Below are 19,630 nucleotides of genomic sequence, written 5' to 3' on the forward strand. Positions count from 1 at the left end.
TAATTTAGGAGCTCCTTCTTAATTTCTCCTCCCCCCTTCGGCCAATTGATCCCAAAATCATATTTGCATCTTAAACAGTCTCGGGAGGGCTTTAATTGTATGTGACATTACAATATTTTAGGACTCTAGACACCCAGGGAGTAAGGGAGGGGACAATGGGCAATTAATTCAATTTATGTATTTTTTGATGTGATTTTTATATTACAAGATTATTGGACCCGGCCAGCTGCTAGCTGGCTGGGCAATAATATGACTGCCCATTTTTATTCTATTTATTTCCCTTGCCCCCACCTCCCTTCTCCCCGTCTGCTACATTCAAAACTAACACAACAAATAGTAATTTTCCTTGCCCCACCTCCCTTCTCCCCGTCTGCTACATTCAAAACTATGCTAATGTTGCGAATGTCATATGGGTGAGTTGCACCTGGACTGAACAGTCAACTCAAGGTCAGACTCTTGGTCCTTCACCTCATACCCGTGGTACAGTACATTGTCTGAGAAGTCCTAGCTGTGCATGGTAACAAGTTGTGCCTGTTTTGGGCCAAGGCATTCCCCCCACTCTAACTATTTACGTCACGCATCTGACATAGTAGCAGTGGGACCCATTTTTAACGTCTTTAGTTATGACGTGGTGTCGGACCGAGATTCGAACCTAACACCTTCCCGACGACGAGCGGATGCGCTACGTGTTGAGCCACGGTCGTGGGTATATTCAAAACTAACACAACGAGTAGTTATTTCCCTTGTCCCCACCTCCCTTCTCCCCGTCTGCTACATTCAAAACTAACACAATGAGTAGTTATTTCTCTTGCCCCCACCTCCCTTCTCCCCGTCTGCTATATTCAAAACAAACACAACGAATAGCGGCATTACATGCGCTATTACCCAAACTCAGTCAGAAACTGCTAAATTCCTGCTCATTCCATTTAAGCCAGTACCCAAAGTCTGAGACTCCTAAAAAGGGGGGGGGGGGGGAAGTTCTGACACTTTTGCGTAAACAGTGATTATAGGCTTTGTCTTTGGAGTGAGAGGATAAATTATTTGACAAAAAGTTTCCTTTTGGGATGTAGTTTTCCTATTTTAAAAAAAAAATTGGATTCGGCCTCCAGGTTCCGGTACTCCAGGCCTCCAGGTGGATTCTGGACAGGTGAAAAAAAAATTTCAAGTTAGAACAAAACTTATTTAACAAAAGTTGCTACTTTATGGATGGTATGAACTAATTAGAAGAAAATTTTGAAATCGGGCTCCAGGTTCAGGTACTGCAGGCCTCCAGGTGGATCCTGGAGAGGTAAAAATTGAAAATTTTTAGTTTAAAAGTTAAAACAAAACTTATTTAACAAAAGTAGCTTCTTTATAGATGGTATTAACTATTTTAAAGAAAATTTTTAAATCGGGCTCCAGGTTCAGGTACTGCAGGCCTCCAGGTAGATCCTGGACAGGTAAAAATTGAAAACTTTTTAGTTTAAAAGTTAGAACAAAACTTATTTAACAAAAGTGGCTTCTTTATGGATGGTAGGAACTAATTTGAAGAAAATTTTGAAATCAGGCTCCAGGTCAAGGTACTGCAGGCCTCCAGTTGGATCCTGGACAGGTAAAAACTGAAATTTTTTTATATTAAAGTTAGAACAAAACTTATTTAACAAAAGTTGATACTTTATGGGTGGTATTAACTAATTTTTAAAAAATTTTGAAATTGGGCTCCAGGTTCAGGTACTGCAGGCCTCCAGGTAGATCCTGGACCAGTAAAAATTGAAAATTCTACTTTAAAAGTTAGAACAAAACTTATTTAACAAAAGTAGCTTCTTTATAGATGGTATTAACTAATTTGAAGAAAATTTTAAAATCGGGCTCCAGGTTCAGGTTCTGCAGGCCTCCAGGTAAATCCTGGACAGGTAAAAATTGAAATTTTTTACTTTAAACACTTATTTAACAAAAGTGGTTTCTTTATGGATGGTAGGAACTAATTTTAAGATAATTTTAAAATCGGGCTCCAGGTCAAGGTACCTGTAGGATCAAGGTGGATCCTGAACAGGTAAAAACAAAAATTATTTACTATTTAGGTAAGTTAAGACAAAATTTATTAACAAAAGTTGTTAATTTTTAGCTAGTATTACCTAATTTGAAGAAAAAGACGAAATCAAATTTGTTCTAACTTTAATAGGAAAAATTTTCAGTTTTTATCTGTCCAGGATCCACCTGGAGGCCTGCAGTACCAGAACCTGGAGCCCGATTTCAAAATTTTCTTCAAATTAGTTCCTACCATCCATAAAGTATCAACTTTTGTAAAATAAGTTTTGTTCTAACCTTTGAAGTAAAAAATTTCAATTTTTACCTGTCCAGGATCTACCTGGAGGCCTGCAGTACCTATACCTGGAGCCCGATTTCAAAATTTTCTTTAAATCAGTTAATACCATCCATAAAGTAGCTACTTTTGTTAAATAAGTTTTGTTCTAACTTTTAAAGTAAAAAATTTCAATTTTTACCTGTCCAGGATCCACCTGGAGGCCTGCAGTACCTAAACCTGGAGCCCGATTTCAAAATTTTCTTGAAATTAGTTAATACTATCTATAAAGAAGCTACTTTTGTTAAATAAGTTTTGTTCTAACTTTTAAAGTAAAAAATTTCAATTTTTACCTGTCCAGGATCTACCTGGAGGCCTGCAGTACTTGAACCTGGAGCCCAATTTCAAAATTTTCTTTAAATTAGTTAATCCCTTCCATTAAGTATCAACTTTTGTTAAATAAGTTTTATTCTAAATTTATTAGAAATTTTTTTCAGTTTTTACCTGTCCAGGATCCATCTAGAGGCCTGCAGTACCTGAACCTGGAGCCCAATTTCAAAATTTTCTTTAAATTAGTTCCTACCATCCATAAAGAAGCATTTTTTGTTAAATAAGTTTTGTTCTAACTTTAATAGAAAATTTTTTCAGTTTTTACCTGTCCAGGATCCACCTGGAGGCCTGCAGTACCTGGACCTGGAGCCCGATTTCAAAATTTTCTTCAAATTAGTTAATACCATCTATAAAGAAGCTACTTTTGTTAAATAAGTTTTGTTTTAACTTTTAAACTAAAAATTTTCAATTTTTACCTGTCCAGGATCCACCTGGAGGCCTGCAGTACCTGAACCTGGAGCCCGATTTCAAAATTTTCTTCAAATTAGTTAATACCATCTATAAAGAAGCTACTTTTGTTAAATAAGTTTTGTTTTAACTTTTAAACTAAAAATTTTCAATTTTTACCTGTCCAGGATCCACCTGGAGGCCTGCAGTACCTGAACCTGGAGCCCGATTTCAAAATTTTCTTCAAATTAGTTCATACCATCCATAAAGTTGCAACTTTTGTTAAATAAGTTTTGTTCTAACTTGAAATTTTTTTTTCACCTGTCCAGAATCCACCTGGAGGCCTGGAGTACCGGAACCTGGAGGCCGAATCCAAAATTTTTTTAAAAATAGGAAAACTACATCCCAAAAGGAAACTTTTTTGTCAAATAACCTATCCTCTCACTCCAAAGACAAAGCCTATAATCACTGTTTACGCAAAAGTGTCAGAACTTCCCCCCCCCCCTTGAATATTTGATCCATTGTCCCCTCCCTTACTCCCTGCTAGACACCACATCAACCAGAGAACCATTATTTCTCCGAGAGAAAATAAGAGAGTTTTTTTTCTCCGCCTACAAAATGATATTTCTTCCCTAGTTAAAGTTGATCGTTCAGTAGTTATGGTTAAATGTATTTTTACGTATAAATTTATATGTGTATGATTTGTGTAACTTATTTGAAGGGTTTTTATAGATATTAAGTATAAAAACAGAATTATAGAATATGTAAAACTGTTTTGCCTCCCGTTTTTAATTGATAAATATGTTTTTATACCCCTTAGTGTACATTAGAATGCTTAAATGCTTTCAATTTTTATGGGGAGTAAATCTTGGGACAGAATAGTCTGATCTTTCTGAAACTTATGAATCTTAAGTGGTAAGATAAGGGACGATAAATTGATATAAATCCCCAATGAAGAAAAACAAAATCCTCCTTTGTAGATTTTAATTCTTAGTTGTTTGGGACCAACCAATCACAATTTATTAGAAATAACCAAAGTTTTTTAGTCAATGAAAACGATAATGTGTGTATAAAACTTTGAGTGTAATTTACAGTCAAATGTCCTCTCTCTTGCTGGCAAAACTAAAAATACATCAAGTCTACGTATTAAGTTGAAAATTGTCACTTTGGCACAAGGATTGGGGTAAGATGAGGATCTTGTTCATTGTCCTATCCCTCTAATTTGTGATTATTTTCTAAGCATATTGTGATAATGTTTCCAACTCACATGAATGTGATATTTATCCTCGGGTTTGACATTATCAATGTTTATGTTTTTATCGATTCTTATGAAGAGTTTTTAATGCTTTAAGATTATCATATTTTAAAAATCTTCGAATCTTTTAAAATAGTTTTAAATGTCAACATTTAAATAATTCCTCCAGTGAAGATATCTTTCTAGTAAACTGTGTAAAAAGAAAGAAGAAAGAAAGAAAAAAAGTGTCCACATGTATTAAATTTCCAAGAAGGGAGGGGATATTGGACTTTAAATAACACTGGTACCCAAAGTTTTATAACTGCGTAATCCTATTCGTTTGCTCGACACTTGGATTCGTTTGTTGAATTTGATTTGTAGCTAACACAGTTCAACCAATATTTTAAATCTACAGAAGAGGTAATTTTGTTTACTTTACCGGGGATGAACATCAATTTATCATTATCGTCTTTTCCCTTAAGATCCCTGGCTATTTTCTACCGAGTTAAATTTAATTTAAAGCATTCTTGACTTGAAAAAAGCAGTTGACGTCATTTTATTTAAATTTGTTTTTGAATTATTTTTGAAGACAAAGCCCAAATTGTGTCAAAAATGATTCATGTGACGTAATAAAAATGAGGGATTATCCATCTCTTTTTTGGGGGGGTTTTCTTTCCAACTTCTTCTCTCATCTCTCTCATTTTATTACGGCACGGGGATCATTATTTTTGACATAATTTGGGCTTTGTCATTTTGAAGACTGGGATTTATGCCAGGATTATAGCTTGATACCATCCTACATTAAATTTTTAAATAATTCTGATAAGAATCAAGCAATATATTTCTTCTAACTAAAAATATTGTAGACGATGTAATATTTATAGGTGTCCAAAACAGGTTTCAAGCTATTTTTACAAGTAAAGGGGTTAAACCAATAAAAAGCCTCCTTCGTCAAGGAGAAAAAGGGGGACAGTAAACTCCCTCCAAGGGGGGTGTAAATCCTCTCTCTCACTACCCAAAAGGACAGAAATTAATAATTGAATGGAAATATGTATTTAAACAAGAGAGTAAAAAAAACAAAATATTAGACCAATAGTTAATAGACAAACCTGCTAACTTTAAGCATAGTTACTAGACTATAAAAGTTTTAAAGATTTTTAATCAATATAATAGATTTGAAATCTGCAAAAAATTTTATGGATTTTTTATAAAATTAGTTTTTTATATAATTCTTTATTTAAAGGCGCAAATACGATTTAAGTTAATAAATTTTGACCAATAGGATAGCTGGATTGGAAACTACCTACGCTCTAATTGGTTGAATGATGTACGTCACTTAAGCTTCTCCAATCAGAGCGCAGATAGTTTTTAATTCACCAATCACAGATCTCAAAATTATTTAACTTAATTTGTATTTGCGCCTTTAAATAAAGAATTATAAAAAAAAACTTATGTTATAAAAAATCCATAAAATTTTATGCAGATTTCAAATCTATTATATTGATTAAAAATCTTTAAAACTTTTATAGTCTAATAGTTACTCCTACTGCTACTATGTCAGAGACGCGACATTAATATTTAGAGAGGTGGTTGTCTGTTGGGTGTTTGGGCATATATTACGAGATTGATCTCCTTAGTTATTTTCTTCATTGTTGGGTCTATTGTTAAAATGTTATGGACTACTCAATAAGTTATTTTTGGTATCATATTCAAATTTTTACCTTAAATTATTGTCCTACTGATTGATTGATCATCTTATAATAACGATAAGAAATAATGTTAAATGCTTAGTGTCTCTATAATGTTTACTTCTGAAATGTCTATATAAGTATCAGGCATTTCAAGCATTTGATGACCGATTAATATCGAATTTATGTTAATGAATAAATATTGTGCTACTGTAAAAGCAAAAGCGCTACCATTCTTTGATTGATAATGATAATAATCCGTTTGTAAAATGTTTTAACTTCGCTGTTAAGGATGCTGTTACTGCCAGGGGGGGGGGGGGAGGGGTCATTGGGCTGTAAATTATACTAGTTCTCAAAGATTCATAACCGCGTCATCTTATTCTTTAGCTCAAAAACTTTGGGCAATTCTTAATAGGTTATTTTAGGTTAAGTAAGGTTATATTGGGTTTGGTGATTGCCCCTTAGGGTTAGGCTATTAGCCCCGCAGGTACTAGAAATAGGAGAAAAGCTACTGTGAAAATACGAAGAAACGCCCCTTAAGAGGCGTTGCCACAGAAAGGACTATAGCCAAACTGTTTTTTTTTGTTGCATTTTTTTCAACTAAAACTTTAATATATTGTTAGGTTAATTTTGTTTATCATTATTAGGGATTTATATCAATTTATAATTCATTGTCTTTTCTCCTAAAATCCCTGAAAAAAAAGATTTAAAGTGGTCTAGAATATATTTTCTCGTATTCATTCAAATCCGGTGGATAGGAACCGGTTCTCATCCATACGAAAAAACTATGTCTAGTATCGTATTATATCCAGCTTACTACGAATATAGAAATGTGCAATCATAAGATGAAAACCAGTTTTTTTAGCTGGTGCCTTTGGCACCTCAAGGCTAAAAAACTAGTTTTAATCTCATAATTGTACTTTCTATATCCGCAGAAAGCCGTTTATAATACGATGCGAGAAATAACTAGTCTAATATCTATCTATCCGGCGGTAATTGAGAAACTTGATATCTTAGTAAAAACCTCATTATTCGGTCAGCTAAATTTGAGTTGCCGATTGTGTACACAGTGTCCTCGGTGTTTCCTCATCCTATCTTAATATTTACTACTAGCAAAAAAGCCTCAAACTTCCAAAAAAAATCAAAAGTTGAAATTTTGAATCTATAATGTATAAATAGTTCATACATTCAAATTTAGATTTTTTTAGAAGTTGAAGTTTTTTAGCTAGTAGTAAATATTTAGATAGGATGAAGAAACACCGAGAAAACAATCGGCAACTCAAATTCAACTGACCCATTTTGAATGATTGGTTGGTTTATTAAGGTGAGTGTCCGTCCAAACGTTCCAACCACTAATTATTATCTACAAAAGGATGCTGTGAGTATTGGTGCAAAAAATATGACGTAACAAAAAAAAAATAGCCAATGAGAGTCCACTATAAATTTTACCATTGGTCAATAACGGCCTCTCATTGGCTAATTTTTTTTGTTACGTCATATTTTTTGCACCAATACTCACAGCATCTACAGAAGGGGTAATTTTGGGTATCATCATTGAGGACTAAGCTATAAAAATTAAAAAGAATTTTAATGAATATAATAGATTTGAAATCTGCATAAAATTTTAAGGAATTTTTATAAAATTCGTTTTTTGTATAATTCTTTATCTATAGGCGCAAATACAAATTAAGTTAAATAATTTTGACATCTGTGATTGGTGGATTGAAAACTATCTGCGCCCTGATTGGAGAAGCTTAAGTGACGTACATCATTTAACCAATTAGAGCGCAGGTAGTTTCCAATCCACCTATCCTATTGGTCAAAATTTATTAACTTAAATTGGATTTGCGCTTTTAAATAATGAATTATATAAAAAACAAATTTTATAAAAAATCCTTAATATTTTATGCAGATTTCAAATCTATTATATTCATTAAAATTCTTTCCAATTTTTATAGCTTATTGAGGACATAGATCAATTTAACGGCCTTTGCCTTATCCCTTTAGATCCCTGTCATGTACCACCCCAGTTAAGCTAGGAAGCATTGATCTGACACAGAATATCAATATTGTCGACAATAAATGTACGAAGAAAAAAATTACGTCGTTCTGCGATTTCAATGGTTTATGATGACTTGATATAAAAGTGTTCATGACTGATATATTATCGAAATGGTTTTATTCTTATTCTTATTGTCATCAATCTTATTATCTTTGTTGACTTCGTATCATTGTACAAAAAAAGGTCATGTATGACATTCGATCGACATGCTTTTTTTCTACTGTTGAATTCTAATTTGATATTAACACCACTAAATAGATAATGATATATATGTAATCGGATTCTAAAATTTATGAAGGAACACCGTAAAGTGTCATGTGTGACGTCATAAAAATACGTCAATTATCCATATCTCTTTGGGGTTGTTTTTTTTCCACTTCTTTACTCATCCATCCTTTTAAGACCTATTTTTATGACGTCACATATGACTCTTTCCGTTGTCCCATTTCCGAAGAAAAGAATATTTGTCTTCTACTTAAGATTAAGATTACTAAAAATATTTTTTTTCTTTAAATTTAACATTATTAGAAAGTGTACATACTGTACAAAATATAAATTTTAAATAGAATAAATTATGTGGTACTTCAACACAAAGTTGTTGTTGAGCAATGCTCCCCCCCCCCCATTTTTATTAACATAAATCGAAAATAAGATAAGAGACAGGGGCGGGAAGTTGTTTTCTCGTATTCATTCGAATCCGGTGGATAGGAACCGGTTCTCATCCATACGAAAAAACTATGTCTAGCATCGTATTATATCCAGATTACTACAAATACAAAAATGTACAGTCATAAGATTAAAACCAGTTTTTTTAGCCGGTGCCTTTGGCACCTTGGGGCTAAAAAACTAGTTTTAATCTCATAATTGTACATTCTATATCCGCGGAAAGCCGTTTATAATACGAAGCGAGAAATAACTATTCCTATTTCTTGCTGTCTGTGGGCTGCGATGCCCTAACCCCGCGTTACTAAACAATACCCAATCAAAATGCCTTAACCGGATAACAGTAATCCTTATACTAAAGTAACAGGATGTTTGTCTGTCTGTTTGTCTGTGTGTCTGTACCGAAGGACCCGCTAACCGCTAAACATAAACGTCAAACGCAACATAGACATATTTTAAATATAAAAAAAACATTTAAAGTGCCACTAGAGGCCTCTAGGGTTGTAGCCGCTAATAAACGAATAAACAAACAAACCACTTTCCCCACTTATTTTCAATTTCCTTATCAGTTTATTTGGGTTAACAGCAGTGTTGCGGAGCCGGGAGCCGTGGAGCCGCCAAATTTTGCTGGAGCCGGAGCCGTAATTTTCGTTAAAAAACGGCTCCGGCTCCGGACTAGATAAATCTATTTATTTTAAATTATAATTTGGTAACTCTGTTTTGTCATGTGCAAATGCCCTTTTTAAGTTTTTCAAGTCCATTTTTATCAAAAATTGAACTTTTAAAACCTTCAAAAGTCAAAAATAGACGTGGGGCAAAAAATATGTCGAGTTTTTCTTGCCATCATCACAGACGGCTCCGCGGAGCCGGAGCCGCACCAAAATCAAACGGCTCCGCAACGCTGGTTAACAGTGATCAACAAGGTACTAAGTCGTTAAAATATTTCATGTAAGACTAAACTTTGAATAATTAGATGGCGTCAAATGTGTGTATTAGTGTTATTTCGCTGTTAATTTTTAGTCTTTCCGTCTGTCTGGAATGTGCAAAAATATATCTTTTATCCCCCTCCCCTCTTCTATCTCTCTCTCTCTCTCTCTCTCTCTCTCCCTCCCCCCTCTCTCTCTCTATCTCTATCTCCCTCTCTCTCTATCTCTCTATCTCTCTCTCTCTCTATCTATCTATCTATCTATCTATCTCCCTCCCTCTCTCCTCTCTCTCTCTCTCTCTTTCTATATATCTATCTATTTATCTCTTTTCACTCCATGTATATTTGAAGACATTTGAACGTAATCGTACTTGTTTTCCTAGTAAATGTAATACAGCATTAGCGACAAAATCTCTTTATAAATCCAAGAAATGGGACAAAAATATAATAATTTATATATTTTCTATTCCAGACACGTTAAGCTTGTTTTTAAGAAAAGAAATATAGATATATATTATATATTTTTTTAATAGCAAAACTACTCTATAACCCATCATGTCTGTCTGTCTGTTCGTCCGTCAATTAGGCCGCAAACATTCACTTTCTTTCGTTTTTTTAAGGCTACTGAACATCTGCTTTATGCCTTATTATGTCCGTTTGTCTATCAATAACTATCATTCTTGTTGTGGCTGTGTTTATTACCCTAGGAAAATGAGGATAGATGTCACAGCTTCCAGCCTGCCTATTCTATTGACGTCATAGTAGAGGAAAACAGAAAGGAAAGGGGGGAAGAAACTCCTAGAAAAGAGATGGTGTATAGGGCATTTCCTGACTTGTTTTATTGTATGCAGTTTGACTTTTGATATTTGACAATTTGACATTTGATAAATTCTGTTTCTTTGTTGACAAGTTTAAATCCTTTCTCATTTTACAAAAAAACAAAACAATAATTAGTAAAATCTCGATCAAAAATTAATTCAGATATATTGAAAATGTCTTGACATATTAACATGCGCTATACAATGAATGGATTGTTAAAAGCGTAGCTTTTCTATAATTAGGGTCGGTCCGTCCGTACGTCCCTCACAGAGAGATAGCTTTTTTCGTTAATTTAGTCATGTTAGAATTGTCCTATCGATTTCAAACTTTGCATGGTGATTCCTTTAGTAGTTAGGTACGATTTAGAAAGCGTAGCAACTCTATAATCATTACATGAATATCCGTACGTCCATTTTAAACATTACTTTTTTAACAACAAATTTCTATGTGATCTAATCATCCGATTGATCTGATTTTTGGTATACTGATTCCTGGGACAACAAGGTATAGTATTATAAGCGAAGCGACTCTATAATCAAGTCCTTAAAATGTAAGTATGTCCATAAACATTATCCTGTATCAAGCAGTTTTTCAACAAATTTACTTACAATTTTGCTTTGACTCTTATACATTTATATTCTGATTTTTCAGTTCTGACACTATACAAGTGTTAATATCCGTTTGTCCTACCGTTTTAGTGCTTCGCTTTTATGGATGTTGTCATCCTTGTTTGTTTATGAATATTCAAGATGTAGCCTTAAATTATATATTTTTACAAAGTTTTTTCATCAATGGATTTAGAATACGTTGATATTGTGACATGGAAATAGTTTACTAATATAGAAGAGGGGATGGGGTTATCGTTATTTTAGCAAGAAACATTATTTTAGGGTTTTCCAGAATTTATCACAATATACAAATATTCTATATCTATAACTTAATTGTATCTGAAAATTCTTTTTTTTTGAGTGAAATAAGATATGCATTAGTTATGAGTGGAAAGGTTAAATTTTATTTTGATCCATAAATGTTATACATACTATTGTTATTAGACTTTTATTTCTTTGTAAAACCAGAATTTTTTAGATTTCTTGCACTGAATATTTTATGAAAAGACTAACAAGTAAAGGTTATTTGATTGTTTATTTTGAAAGTCAAATGATAAAATTAATATTACGACGAACATACTAACGAACAAAATTGAGGTTTTTTCCTATAAGTGAAAATTCGAGCACAGAAAACCCATCCACCCCTATTTAGAAATAAATTAAAATAAACTAATGACGGGGGGGGGGGGAGATAGATTTAGGTTTGTTAATTTATTACTTTAGGTTAAGTTAGGCTATTTTTTATTGGGTACTGGGTAGCCCCGTAGGGTTAGTTAACATCGCAAGGGTAAGTCCTATATAAAAAATACCTTCCCCCATTATTATTAATAAATTTTTTAAAATAGGGGGGGGGGGTAGTCTTTTGATTTAAAGCTTACTTCACAATATTTGTATTAACAGCTTACTTACTTAATCTTTCACTTACAAAACAGCTTAAAACCTGCATGTAACCAATATTAGGCTTACTGGACATTAGGGTTGGGCCGGATATCCGGCCATTTTCAATATCCGGCCGGATACCGGATATTGAAACTATCCGGCCGGATATCCGGCTCTATAATTTTTTATACTTTACACCAAAAATCTCTGCTTTTTAAAATCTTAAATGGCTATAATTTTCTTATTATTGAATCTAGAAGAACATTTTTTCTGAATAAGTTTAACTTTATGTAAAATATAAGATTTCTGAAGAAATTTTTTTTTTACTACTTTAATATGTGGTAATTTGGCTGGTTATCCGGCCGGATATCCGGTAATTTGCCGGATGTCCGGCCGGTTACCGGATATCCGGCATTTGAAATCAGCCGGATATCCGGTATCCGGTATCCGGCCAAAAAAGTATCCGGCCCAACCCTACTGGACATACACATAAAGTTTATTGATTTGCAAATACATTGTAACATGTACTTTAAAATAAATAAATATTACTTTCTAAAATTGCATTTTCGACATTATTGCTTTTTCTGTTAGATTTCAAGTGCCTTTTCTTGGTTAGAAGGGTTTGAAATGACATTGAAAGGCTACTCTTTAATTCACCCATTAAAGGATAAAAAAAATCGACAATAAATCAATGTACATAACCAATGATGATAGATAAAGTTAACCCTTTTGTAGATTAAAATTTGGAACCAACCAATCATGATTCAATAAAAGTACCCAAAGTTTTTAAATTAACGAAAAAGCTAACGGGGTTATAAAACTTTGGGTACCAGTGTATATATTCTAATGACATTAAACTAGTATAATTATGTTGGCTCTGCAAATAAATAATATTTGTGGGTTAAGGAGCAACAAAAATCTACAATTGGATGTAGTCGTCCTTGCTTTTTTTGAGGGTTAATACTTATCATACCAAACACTTATCAAATGCATCACAAACTGATTATGACCGCTACCAAGCATTACTGAGGTAGATTCTAATTTGTAAAAAAATCCTCCAAAATCATATAAAAAATTTACAAAATTTAAAAAAATTTATATTAAAAACCCTTCTATGATCTTAGAACCCTTTTTTAAAATTAAAAATATTTTCAAAATAAAACTTTGTAATCTGGCTACCATAGCCGGTTCAGAAACCCAAATTTTTTAAAAGAATCAACCTTTGAATTGTGCAACATATTAGTTTTTGAAGACATTTTATCCATTATCATTCTTTTTGCTTAATTAATATTTAAAATTTAAGTCACTTTATTGCTTCCATACTGAATTGATTGGATAATAAAAAATAAAAATGTACAAATATTTATAATTCAAAATGGGTCACCAAGAAAACTGATGGTGTATTTTTTACATTCATGGAAAATAATTGGTGTTCGGACAAAACAACGGTTATAAAATAATCATAAAAAATCCTAAACCAGGATAATAGATAATAGTGATTTCAATCCCTTTTAGAGATCTTAATAACACACAAACTCATCCAAATGGGTTAGGTTTTAAGAAAGGTTCTAAAAGAATACTTTTTAGACCAAGAAGATTATAACAATCTTATTTTGTGTTCCATGTCCAATAAAAAATTGTGCTAATTTTTACTTTTTTCTATATTGTATAAACATACAGCCTCCAAAAAAGTACTGAATCATTTTGGACAACGACGTTTTTATGCCATTCATTGTAAATAATTGATGAAATGCAGCATTTTTAGATTAAAAACTGCACTTATACGGGATAAAAATTTAATACCATGATGACATAAAAGTTTAGGGTTCATTAAATTTTATCTTAATGAGGTTAGGTAATAGTCCAAACTTATGGGTAGGTTCTACCATGGGTTAGGTACCCCCCATAGGGTTAGAGGATTTTTTTTAGAACATTTGTATGTACAGAAATTTGGAGGAATTTAAAGATGCTGTGAGTATTGGTGCAAAAAATATGACGTAACAAAAAAAATTAGCCAATGAGAGGCCGTTATTGACCAATGGTAAAATTTATAGTGGCCTCTAATTGGCTAATTTTTTTTGTTACGTCATATTTTTTGCACCAATACTCACAGCATCGAATTTAAATTGACCTTTCTTACTTCAAAAAGCTAACCCCAAAATCATGATTACAGCTACGATTTAAAATCTGTCTTAATTTTTTATGGCCACTCTACTTAACTTATAAGTAGCCTTATTAAGCTGAAAAACATTTACTGAAATATTTTAGTTTTAAATTGGCAAATAAAATTGAGCACCCTGTAACTGGTATAAAACCTAAACCGCCCAAACAAACACAAACACTGGAATATACTGGCTAAATACATATTACCTAAATTATTATACAATACAGTTAAAATTTAGTCTACCTATTCTTTTATTTGTAACTAATAGCATCGTAAGAAGAAGAATTCAGAAACTACTTTTTTTTGTAGTTTGGAGGAAAGGGGACATAAAAATGGCCTTAAACCATCGTATTACTTCATTAGAAAAAAATATATGAGGGGAAAAGTAGTTTATTTCTGTATGTTCACGCATTTTATATTGTAAAGTGTCTTCTAACAGACAACTAACCTTTTGATCGAACAAACTTTTTTATAAAAGTTGTTGCAATGAGATTGTAATGAGAGGTGCCTGTTTACAGGTTCAGGTATTTCCCACTCTTAATACTTAAAGAATGTCGCAGCGTGTGACCAACTTGAACCAGCAGCACTAAGTATATGTTGATTTACGTTTCTGGAATTTCTCTAATGAAAAAGCCATGTTTAAACCAGGGTGCGAAAGGTATAAGACAATGGCTGATAAATTGATGTACATCCCGAATAATGTTAAACAAAATTAACCCTACTATAGATTACAATTAGTGGTTGATACGTTTGGACACTCAACTTCATGAACCAACCAATTAACATTAAATAAAAGTCCCAAAACAGTCTTATGCCTTCTAACCCCAATTTTTCATGAAACATGATTATACTCTGGAAAATACTGCTTAGAATCAGCTAATTCTCTTCCTTGCAGTATTTAGTATCCTATTATATAAAGTAGTAAGCGTTTTTTGTCTGTCCCGAAGGATCTCGCTAACCGCTAAACTGAAATTGTTCCCCTTTACAGTGAAGCTTCTTATAGGTCCTGGTAAGGTTTTAAACTATTTTTGGAGAGGGTGTCTTCACTTCCCTCCTCCCAAAAAAATATTTTTAAAATTCTTTTTAAACTCAAATTTAAAAAGTGAAAAGGTCAACTTTTCCCCCTCCTACCAGTGCCCCTAGAGGCTTCTAGGGGCGTAGCCGCTAGTGTATTATAAAATGAGAAAGCATAGTATATATAGAGTACAAAATTATAAGGTATCTGAAGGGATAAGACAATGGACGATAAGTTCATTTTTACCCTAACGTTGATAAACTAATTACCACTTCTCTAGATTAAAATTATTGGTTAAAAAGTTTGTACACTGCTAGATTGAACCAACCAATTGAGAATTAACAAAAGTACCCATAGTTTTTCAGTCAACAAATATGAAAACGTGTTTATAAAACTTTGGGTACCAGTTTCCCATTCCACCCTGAAAGTTATATAATATGTATATTATTATTTTCTTGTTTGTCTTTAGTCAATAAACTTTTAGTATGGTTTTGGTAATTCCTCGTGTAGTTAGAAACTATTCATTTAAACAAGCATGATATAGTCTAAAGTATTACAGTTAAACCATCATATAAAAAGTTCTGAACTATTTGCAAAAACAGGAGACGTGATTCAGCAAATTAATTGAAATTTGAAATGGAAGAAAATTTTGATATTTGAGTGACGTAAGGTTGAAGTTGAATGTATTTCGTTCTGCAACCAAAGGAAAGTGGGTAAGAAGGGGGGGGGGAGAAGGATGTGGGTTGTATGGAATTTTCCCCTGGAATTGTTTGCCAGAATGTCTATCTGTGACTTAAGGGTTATACACAGAAAATGTTATTGGTTAGCAATAGAGAAAAAAATGTTCCTTTAGGAATACCAAATGTCTAAATTTTGCAGTTCATAAAGCTTTAAATATCTTTTTTTTCTCCATATTTTTTCATAGCCAGTGAACTAATTGAGTTTCACATAGTTACTCCATAGTTCCTAGGATGGCTATATTATTATAACTTAAGTATTTAATAGATTTTTGGCAATTTTTCTATCCCCTTCCTACCATTTTAAATACAATTGCTAGAGGTGCACAATTGAGCGTTTTGCTCAAAAAGCCTATTCGAGCACAGAAACCCCATCCCTTATTTTGAAATAAATTTAAAATATGGGGGGTGGGAGAAGAAATTTCGTTTGTTTGTTCATTACTTTAGGTAGGGTTAGGTTAGGTTATATTGGATATAATGGTTAGCCCCACACTGTGTAGTGTCTCATGCAGGGGTGAGGCATAGGAAAAAACTTCCCTTACATATTAAATTTATTTGAAACAAGGAAGACAACATCCATAAAAGCGAATCACTGAAACGGTAGAACAAACGGACATTAACACTTGTATAGTGTCAGAACTGAATAATCATAATATAAATGTATAAGAGTCAAAGCAAAATTGTAAGTAAATTTGTTGAAAAACTGCTTGATTCAGGATAATGTTTATGGACATACTTACATTTTTTGGACTTGATTATAGAGTTGCTTCGCTTATTACATTATACTTTGTTGTCCCAGGAATCAATATACCAAAAATTAGACCAATTGATGATTAGATCACATAAAAATTTGTTGATAAAAAAGTAAAAAAATCAACATGTTTAAAATGGACGTACGGACATTTTGGTAATGATTATAGAGTTGCTACGCTTTCTAAATCGTACCTAAATACTAAAGGAATCACCATGCAAAATTTGAAATTGATAGGACAATTCTAACATGCCTAAATTAACTGAAAAAGCTATCCGTTACGTACGTACGGACGGACCGACCCTAATTATAGAAAAGCTTCGCTTTTAAAAATAAGATGGGGTGGATGCATTGAGGGAAAACCCAACATGTTAAAATATTTTTCAGTGAAAAGAAATGACAGATTATGAAGAAACCGATACAGAATTATTGTTTAGCCATGATAATGAAACTATCTTTGGATCATCAAACCTCTCAGTTCTGTCCACATCAGGTATCATGTATTTTCAATAAAATTGCGCATTTATTGTTTGAAAAACATCATTCAAGATTATTAAGTGTCGGTTATTGAGATTCTTCGCTTGTTACTTTTTTCACTTCGTTGTTACGCCCCATGAGGCCTCTAGGGGCACGTGAGGAGGGAGGAGTAAAATTTGAAAACCCTATTAAGGTTTAAAAATAATTTTTTGAGAGGGGAGGAATATTTTTTTGGGTTGGGAATTTTCTAGGGACGATTTCTTTTAGAAGGATGGTGGTACCCTCCCCCTAAATAGTTATAAACCTTACCTGGACCTATGAAGAGCTACCCTGTAAAGGAGAAAATATACCGATTTAATGGTTAGCAAGATCGTTTGGTACAGACAAAAATCCTGTTACTTTATTATAAGGATCTGGTTTCTAGGGGTTTCATTCCAATAAGGGGGGGGGGGGGTTTTGAACCCATACATAAAAATGGCACATTAGCATTCTCATTTTTCTTCTATTTTGGGGCATTTAATTCAGAAGGGTGTCCAAGACCCAAAGAAATTAGCAGTTAGCAAGATGTTCATTCCAACATATATGTAAATAAACAAACAGATAACGTTCCACATTTTATAATATTTTAAAATTACAAAACAAAATCAATAAAAATGCAAAGAAGGTGTATTAACTTTTTTTTATAGCTAGCCGGTTCTTTTAGTAAGTAGTAGATGTAAAATTTTTCATAGAATTCAGATATGCAATCGGTTTTTTGGTAGACCTCTTATTTTTTAAGTAATTTAAGTTTTAAAAAAAAAATTAAGTCGCTTTTAAGGTACTAAAATGCAACAAAAAAAAGGAAAGAAAATGGCCATTATGAACAAAAATAGTAAGATCTTTAATTTGACACCTTACTTTTTGAATTTTGTCAGGTAATTATTGAAAAAATTGATTTTTTTAAACCCACGAGAATAAAAACTTTGAACTTAATTTTATCATTTCACAGGTAAAAAAATATGGGTTCATATATACCTTTAGAATCAGAAAAATATTACGAATCCATTGTAAGCAAAATTGAAAAAAAAAGTTTACAATATAGTATATAAACTACAATAAAAGGAATTATATGAAAATATCATATTATATTATACAGGCAACGTCTTAATTCTTGAATTGAGTATAAAAATGGGAAGGGGGTAAAGAGGGGGTAAAAAAGGGAAGATGAAAGTGTTGCCTGAACAAAAAATATAATTGGCCATTTGTTTATTTTTTATTTTTTTACTTTTTTTCAATTTTGCTTACAATGGATTCGTAATATTTTTCTGATTCTAAAGGTATATATTAACCCATATTTTTTTACCTGTGAAATGATAAAATTAAGTTCAAAGTTTTTATTCTCGTGGGTTTAAAAAAATCAATTTTTTCAATAATTACCTGACAAAATTCAAAAAGTAAGGTGTCAAATTAAAGATCTTCTTACTATTTTTGTACATAATGGACATTTTCTTCCTTTTTTTTGTTGCGTTTTAGTACCTTAAAATCGACTTAATTTTTTTAAAAAAAAACTTAAATTACTTAAAAAATAAGAGGTCTACAAAAAAAACGATTGCATATCTGAATTCTATGAAAAATTTTACATCTACTACTTACTAAAAGAACCGGCTAGCTATAAAAAAAAAGTTGATACACCTTCTTTAATGACTTTTAAGACATGATTAATTTTAATTTTCGTTTTATAGAGAGCATTTAGATCCTTTTGGAAGCAGGGCTACTGAACCTAGTAAAAGTGTCTGACTCTGATTATGACATAAAAAAAATAGCTAATGAGAGGCCACTATAGATTTTACCATTGGTCAATTACAGTGTATACTGGCCTCTCATTGGCTAATTTTGTTACGTCTTAATCAGAGTCAGACACTTTTACTAGGTTCATATTTTTCCATTAATGCAATTTAAACTGGGATAAGGGGATAGGAGAAAGGCAATTATTTTAATGTTATACTTTTTATACTTATTTTGGTAATGAAAATCAGAATTATTTAGAAAATTTTACAATTCTTGTATTACAAATTTTATTAGATTTTGGAAATTAGATAAGAAATTATGCAATTATTGTATTACACATTTTATTAAATTTTGAAAATTAAATAAGAAATTGTGTAAAGAAAAAACAATTCATTAAAAAATTTATGCAATGTAAAATATTCTGTAATTAATCAATTATCAAAATATGCCCATAAAACTCTCTTTCTCATACGCTATTATAAAAGATTATGAGGGTTTAACAGATTAGCTAAATACAGTAATTATTACAGTAGAGTTTCTATATAAGCTTCTAACTTAAATATGAAGAAATATGTCTTTTTGAACCAACAAAATTGTAATTTTGGGGATTTTTTTTTGTTTTGAACTTTTTGTCTGCAAAAATAATTAACAGATAACGGCATTCATGTGCTCGCCCCTAAAAGCCTTAAACATTACCTGAATTAAGAATAGTTGCATCAGTCATACCCCCAAAAGTCCAAGAATTTTTTTTATTCATTGTTCCAACCCTCTGTCCCTAGATTA

At 32.2% G+C, this 19,630-nt stretch overlaps 1 protein-coding gene across 1 annotated transcript in view; it reads left to right on the forward strand.

The window, feature by feature from the left end:
* The first annotated feature begins 16,994 nt into the window (after nucleotides 1–16,994).
* Nucleotides 16,995–19,630, forward strand: part of LOC145335305 (uncharacterized) — a 37,641-nt gene continuing 35,005 nt past the window's right edge. The window contains exon 1 of the mRNA XM_080181041.1: nucleotides 16,995–17,096. Within this exon, the coding sequence (XP_080037167.1) occupies nucleotides 17,000–17,096 (97 nt within the window). The 5' untranslated portion in view covers nucleotides 16,995–16,999. The remainder of the gene's footprint in view (nucleotides 17,097–19,630) is intronic.

This window comes from Acartia tonsa, chromosome 13 (assembly GCF_053477335.1).
Source record: "Acartia tonsa isolate MP-2025a chromosome 13, ASM5347733v1, whole genome shotgun sequence".
NCBI classification, from domain to species: domain Eukaryota; kingdom Metazoa; phylum Arthropoda; class Copepoda; order Calanoida; family Acartiidae; genus Acartia; species Acartia tonsa.